The 7,165-nt window shown below is 51.7% G+C and overlaps 1 protein-coding gene across 1 annotated transcript in view; it reads left to right on the top strand.

Annotated features, from left to right (window-relative positions):
- The window catches only part of EMH_0041840 (uncharacterized protein), a gene marked incomplete at both ends in the record, with an annotated part of 5,920 nt that extends 1,681 nt beyond the window's left edge, over positions 1 to 4,239 (top strand). The window contains 6 exons of the mRNA XM_013495671.1: positions 563 to 706; positions 1,113 to 1,277; positions 1,576 to 1,726; positions 1,975 to 2,365; positions 2,930 to 3,691; positions 3,963 to 4,239. Coding sequence (XP_013351125.1) covers positions 563 to 706; positions 1,113 to 1,277; positions 1,576 to 1,726; positions 1,975 to 2,365; positions 2,930 to 3,691; positions 3,963 to 4,239 — 1,890 coding nt within the window. The remainder of the gene's footprint in view (positions 1 to 562; positions 707 to 1,112; positions 1,278 to 1,575; positions 1,727 to 1,974; positions 2,366 to 2,929; positions 3,692 to 3,962) is intronic.
- Between the last annotated feature and the right edge of the window lie 2,926 nt (positions 4,240 to 7,165).

A 7,165-nucleotide genomic window follows, 5' to 3' on the forward strand; every position in this document is an offset into this window, starting at 1 on the left:
AGGGTTTGGTGTCTCCGGGGGTCTCTTCTCCTTTTCTTCTCAACTCACCCCCGTCCCCTGTTTCCTCTTTGTCTCTCGTCTCTCCTGTCTTTTGTTCATTGCATTTGTCTTACGTCTCTGTCTTTTGTATTCTGTCTCGTGTTTCTTGCTATATATATATATATATATATATATATATATATATATATATATATATATATATATATATATTCATATATATATATATATATATATATATATATATATATATATATATATATATATATATATATATATATATTATAATACTGCTGTATTCTCCTGTCTCCTGTCTGCTGTTTTTTTATTCTATAATCCGTCTGTTGGCTCTGTCTCCTATCTCCCTTTTGTATTTCATACTTTACGCCTTCTCCGCCTGTCTCCTGTTTTCTGCTTTTACTCGCCGTGTGCTGTCTCCTGTCTCCATTCCCCTGCCTGCTTCTATCCATTCCCTTTCTCTTTTCTCTCTTTCGCGTTTGTGTTTATGTCTCCCCATTGGTATTTACTTCTGCTGCTGCGCTGTGCTGCTGTCTCTGCTGCTCAGCTGGGGCCCACGCTGTCTCCCGCAGAGCTGGCTGTGGTGCTGCATGCGATCCATAAGACGGGGCGGTGCCCTGAGGAGAGCCTGAAGGCAGCAGCGGCGGCGCTGGCGCCCCGCGCGGAGACATTTATGTCTTCTTTCAGTACTGTGTGTCTCCTGTCTCCTTTCTCCTTGCTTTCTTCTTCTTTTTTCTGTCGCTCGGCTTTTGTCTCCTCCATTCTCTCCCCTGTCTCCTTTCCCCCGTCTCCTGTCTCCAGTTTGCTCACTTTTATCTTTACTGGCGTTGATAGGGTTTAGGGTTTAAGGGTTTAGGGCTAGAGACTGATGTATGAGGGTCTAGGGTTTAGGGGTAGCTCTTACGGTTTCTTCTTTATGTAGGGTTTAGGGTTGAATCTCGGGCTTAGGGTTTAGTGTGTAAGTTTATGGTTTAGGGTTTATTGATTAGGTAGGGTTTAGGGTTTAGGGTTTAGGGTTTTGAGGTCTAGGGTAAGTATTTAGGGTTTAGGGTTTAGGGTTTAGTGTAGGGGTTCAGTGCTTCGGTGGTTGTCTGCAGCTACAGCTGGCCCAGGTTCTGTCTGCTCTCTCGCGGGCTTCTGTGCCTCTCAGTGCAACACTGCTGCGTGCTGCTCATCGCCGCATCCTTTTGCTGTTGGCTGCTGGGGGTTTTGAGTTTCTTTTTGAGGTCGCCATGGTACTGAATGCTGCAGTAAAAATGCGCGTAAGACAAACCCGCTTCTCAGGTGTATACGCAGACACCCCAGCTTTCTGCTGCGGTGTACGTGCTGCTGCTGGGCACCTCCCACTGCTGCAGGAACCAACTCTTTCTTGCCGTTCATTTACCTCTGGCTGATGCTGCATCTGCTGCTGATGCTGCTGCTGCTGCTGCGCTAGCTTTGGTTGTGTCTGGTTTGAGGCTGAAGCGCCCTTGGGGAGACATGGGGATCGGATCCCCGCATCTGCTGCTGATGCGTTGCTGTGGCTGTTGCTGCTGCTTGTGCTGCTGTTGCGGGCTGCAGCTTGCGGACACGGCGCTGCTGGAGGAGCTTGCTGCCCACGTGCAGCGGCTGGTGCGGCGATCCCGGCTCCCCGTGAGGGACCTGGCCGTGGTGGCTCAGGGCTTCGCATGCGCCGCCTACACAGACTCAACGCTGTTTGCTACTTTAGCAGGTCAGCTGCAGCCCTAAACCCTAAACCCTAAGCCCCAAACCTGAAGTAGCGAGCAGAAACCCTTAAAGCCATAGAGAGCAGAAACCTGCGCGCACGCGTAGCCCGCCTCCACCCAGCACACAACACACGAGGCACTGCAACGACCACAGCAGCAGACGCTGCAGCAGCAGACGCTGCAGCAGCAGAAACTTCAGCAGCAGACGCTGCAGCAGCAGGCATGTTGTTTGTGTGTTTTTGTGTGTGTTTAGAAGAGGCGATGAATGGCCTGGCGGAAGCAACTATCCTCGATATGGCCCGTTTGCTGCAGGCCTTCGCCTCTGCTGCTGCGCAGCGGTGCCCTCATGAAATGCTTGCAGCAGCTGCTGCAGCAGCAGGAGGCGTGACGACGAACAGCAGCAGCAGCAGCAGCAGCATTAGCAGTAGCGACAGCAGCAGCAACAGCAGCAACAGCAGCGAGGAGGTTGCTTGTGCTGCTCCTCATAGACGTCTGTTCAATGCCTGTGTAGAGGCTGTCTCCGAGCGCATTGCCTTTGCCTCTCCTGCGGATCTGGCGGTTGCAGCACAGGCCTTTGGCTTGGCGCTGCTGCAGTCTCAAGGGACAGACGCAGAAGCTCTGCAGGCTGTCTTGCAGCATATCAGGTGACTGCCCCCCCCGCTGCACCGACCCCAGGCACAAGTGCAGCAGTTGTTAGGGCGAGGCCGTTCGCAGCTGGCAGCACGGCCTGTGCTAGGAGAGCATATGGATGTTGCTGCTCCCGCTGCTGTTGCTGTCGTTGCTGCTGTTGCTGCTGCTGCTGACCTGCTCGTCGTTGTGTGTACCCGTCTGTGTTGTGTGTGGCCGGGGCATTCTAGGAATACGAAAGCGCAGCCTACACTTCACATATACTTTCTTGTTGAGGGTTCATAGTATCCTTTGGTTGATGGAAACAGTTTACTCTTTCTTTTTCTTTTGTCCCCTGTGCTGTGTGTGGCTGCACGGGGGGCCGCTGGGGTCTTCAAGGGGCGTTGCTGCCTCAGCGTGTTAGCAGAAAACCTCTTGGGGGGGGCAGCGGTGGTTGTGTTTTGTTGCGTGTATTAGTTTAATTTGGTTATTTAATATTGTATTTCTGCATGCATTCCGCGGTGGCTGCANTTTGTTGCGTGTATTAGTTTAATTTGGTTATTTAATATTGTATTTCTGCATGCATTCCGCGGTGGCTGCAGGAAAGCAACTGTAGCAGCGTTGCCTTTGTTTATGCCGCACCAGCTAGGAGCGCTGCTGCACACGTTCGCGCGCTGGAGGCTCCCGTTCCCCCCCCAGGACCTTCTCAAGACAATACAGCGGCTTGCACAGCTCTCAAGCGCATCGACTGCGGGGGTCCCGAGCAGCAGTGGAGGCCCCCTGGCCCCTGCAGCAGGAGCAGCAGCAGCAGCTGCTGCTGTTTCTGACCCTGCTGGTGCGGAAACCCTGCCGTTGCACCCCGTTCTCGCCGCCGGTGTTGCTGCTTCGCCGCTCGACAGCAGCACGCGTCTCAGCTGCCTACATTCCCTCGGTGTGCTGCTGCGGCCCTGCGCTGCTGCTGTGTCGGGGGAGCACTGGGCCTCCACCCAGCCGCAACTAGCACGGCTGCAGCCTTGGGGTGTACAGACAGCCCGCCGCAGGGGCCCGTGCAGCGGCGTGCCCACAGGGTACTTCGGAGAGCAGCACGCAAGCGACAAGCCTGGGGGGTCTCCTGAGGGGCCCCCTGATGGGCCCCCTCCTCGGGGTGCCTACGGGGCAGCTGAGGCGCTGGCTGCAGGGGAGCGTTTGTTTGAAGAGTGGATGGTTGCAGTATTTTTGGAGTTTGTGCGGATTCCGCAGCAGGGGATAAACGCGAAAGGAGACAAAATTGTAGAAGGAGGAATCTCCTTACCGCCACAGCGCACACCCACAGCTCTGGGGGTCCAGCCCGTCCTGAGGATCGCAGAGACTCTTGCAAACTGCACGTAAGGGGGCCCCAAACTGCAACTGAAGAATAAACATGCATGCACTCACTCAGTAGAGACAGTGCTGAGGGGGGCCCAGCGGTTCAGACGGACTTAGTTGCTCCTACTACTACTCTTTTGCTTCTGTTGCATTGCCGGGGGACTCTGTCCCGCAAGGTCCGTCTTGGGTTCCTTCGCGGCGCATGTAGTGTTTGGGGCTGCTGCTGCATGCAGAGGTGGACCTGTATGTGCACTGACACAGCCTGTGACAGTCCTTCTGCTGCTGCTGCAGGGTGTTTCCCAGCGTGCGACGGTTCCTAGTCCCGCTGCAGCAGCTGCTGCTGCAACGGCGTGCAGCATTGGACGCGAGCAGTGCTGCTAAGCTACAGCACCTGTTCAGGGCGCTGGGCTTTGAGGAGGAAGACGACATCATCTTGCTGCTGCAAGAGACAGCGTTGTCCGCATCCCCTGCTGCACCCGCTGCTGCGTCCTCTGCAGCAGGAGACACCACAGCCCCAGCTAAGCTAACCGCCAACGGGCCCCCAGATCAGTGCTCGGACGCACAGTGACCTTCTCTTAGCTGCACGAGAGCCAGACATAGCCCTAACTAACTGTGCGTGCAACGACGCATGCAACAGCTGTTCCAGCTGCAGTTGTTGCTGGTGCTGCTGCTGCTGCTGTAAAGATCCATGAGGTGGGGCTCCGGCGCACAGCTAACGCAGGCGCCTCTCCACATGGTTTCTGCGTTCGACTCTCGCCAACTGATATTCTTTTACGTAATATTGCTATAACGAAGCAGAAACAACCTGATGGCCTTCTGTTTCTTAGCAGTCTCAGCCATCTGCCTCAGCAGCAAACACGTATACCTTCCACAGTTCCTGCAACGGTATTCCACATTGGCCGCACAGTGGTTAGCGAGGCGCAGTCGCTACGCAACTAACGAAGGGCTGTAGTATTTTGACGTTTGTATCTGTTGCGTCGGATGAGGGGGCAGAGACGCCACTAGGCCGCCACGTAGTAGGGCCAGGTGGCCGTTCGGCGATGACCTGTTGTTTTTGCGAATTGTGGCTACTGAGAGCGCCGTACGTGTTTAATATTGCCTGCGCCGTGATTGCATGCATCGGCTGGGGAACTGGCTGTGCTTGCTATGCTTACATGTATGGTTGCCTTGAGGCGACAGTTGCAGCAAACAACGCTGAAACTAAGAAAAGGCTGCCGCCTCTCCACACAAGCCTCAGGCCTTGGCGCCGCTGTGATCCGTACATCTGGAGAGCTTCAGGGAGCCATCTGCTTCGTGGGGAATTGCTATCCTCCGTGTTTGCGCCCACAAAGGCCCTAGGCCAAGGCCACACCCGCTCGTTCAAGTTGGCGGCGCAGCCGCAGCAAGGCAGCGGTTGGCAAACGCAGGCTTCGGAGTCAACACCCAAGGCGGGATGCTTGATGCTGAGCAACGTGTACTCGTGAATATTCTTCCCCTAACAAAAAAAAGAAAACCTCTGAGTGTTCATCTATCAGTATACGGCGAAGGTTCAGTTTTTTTCGGTTTGAAATGAAGAAGATTGATCAGAACTCGCCGCTGGCGGGGAAGCGATATATGACTGGGCATTGGAATGACAGTAGTACCCGTGTTCCATCCATATGAGAATTTTTTCTCCAACACTTCATGCAGAATGTTCTCGCCTGTACCGGCAGTATAGATATAACCGGCGCCGCAGTGCGCGAGCATCTTTGTTATTGAAAGTGTGCACGACTAGTTGCAGTTACTATCGAGATATCCTTTATTACAGAGTTGGCACAATACTGGTGACTCTACATGAGCAAAGATACTTACTTTCAGGATCCTATGAAAAAGATGAAAGCTTTTCTATGTGTGCTGCGACACCAGTTTTACCGCAGCTTGCCGATAGAGCAGGCTGCATCAGAATCAAGAAAACTTACACAGCGGAGGCGATCGATCAACCGTTACATTGGCAAGTATCAGCTATCCGTCAACCCAAATTACACACTAGATGCCGAGCTTCTGTATGAATGATTCATTGTAGGCTTGTTGTATGGAGAGAGGCATGCAGCCACCAACTATCCTGCAGTAAGTGAGCTCAGGCAGAACTCGTCGAAGTCGCAGGGTCTATGCTCCGCCTCCGCCGCACAAGAGATGAGTATCCGTAGAACAGAGGGTGTAAGATGTTCTCTCAATTCAGGTATGGGGTCCGTTACCATGATGCAAGACTTAGGTTTGACCAGTACACGATAGCCATACACATGCCATGGGTAACTCAGCGGGGGGCACGCATGTTGTTGTGGGTAGGCTCAGAGAAGTTGAACGCTTTATCCCCTGTTTCAGCTCACGAATAGCAGAGTAAGTTTCCCTATTATACACAAAACATCTCTGAATGCTCCATACCACCCTCAAACGCACCACTACTAACGGGGATAAAAACTTTCTTAGCGGTTTCTCGCGCGCGTTCATGAAACAACTTCGCATCAAGCAGAAACCAATCACCACGAATAAGCAGGAAGGAGATGGCCAAGCTGAACGTAGCAACAGCACACTTGTGCCGTATTTGAAACTCTATAGGAAGAAAAAGCTACCACACTTGTTTTTTGCCTTTTTTCACTGTGTGAATTCTTTTAAACATAAAACAAGAAATACCCTGCTCTGACCCCAGGTTGAATATGCTCATTGGTAGCCAGCCCAGAGCTGCGGGTATTCACACACAAACCCAGCTTGCAGCAGCTCTGAAATATATGGAGGAAACACAGGAGAGCCCTGGAAGAAACTGAGACATGCGACTGGGTCTCAGTGGCTTAGCTTTCTCTGTGAAGTGTACAGGGGGGCGAGAAGCAAAGAAATTCCGCTTGGGTGCCCAGCGGCCTTTTGTATCCTTTCTCATATCAGTGCATTGGCTTAAACTGCACGCCAACGCGCAACGTGAGGAGTTAATTAGATTATTTATTTACTTAGTTAATTAGTTAATTCGTTACTTAGACCACTGGTGCCCGCGTTCAGAAACATTCCGCTGCGTACTCGAACTCTTGTCGCAAAAGGGTTGAAGTTTCATTGGGGATAGAAGAGCAGCTGGCGGTGACTCAGTTTTAGCTGCAAGTGTAACGAATCATGGAAACCACAAAAGTAGAACGGGTATTATTTCAAGTGATCAGGATGTAGAAACTCGATCGGCTTTCTGACGATCGCTCAAGCGACAAAAAAAAAAAAAAAAAAAAAAAAAAAAAAAAAAAAAAAAAAAAAAAAAAAAAAAAAAAAAAAACTTTACATTCCCTTTTTCTATTGAGCGGCGTTGACTACGAGCTTGAGAATCCACTAGACCAGGCTATCATTACAGCTTTCTTCACAGGCATCGTCACGCGCAAAGAGGAGTTTATATGTTTGTGTTTACCTGATCACGTATTCTGTATTACCCTCTATACCGTGCAGTCCACCATGAGAGCTCTGAACACGAATATTTAATATACTGCACTGTTGTGCTCTATAAGAAA

The sequence above is a fragment of the Eimeria mitis genome, genomic scaffold, assembly GCF_000499745.2.
Source record: "Eimeria mitis Houghton genomic scaffold, Emh_scaff1689, whole genome shotgun sequence".
NCBI classification, from domain to species: Eukaryota; Apicomplexa; class Conoidasida; order Eucoccidiorida; family Eimeriidae; genus Eimeria; species Eimeria mitis.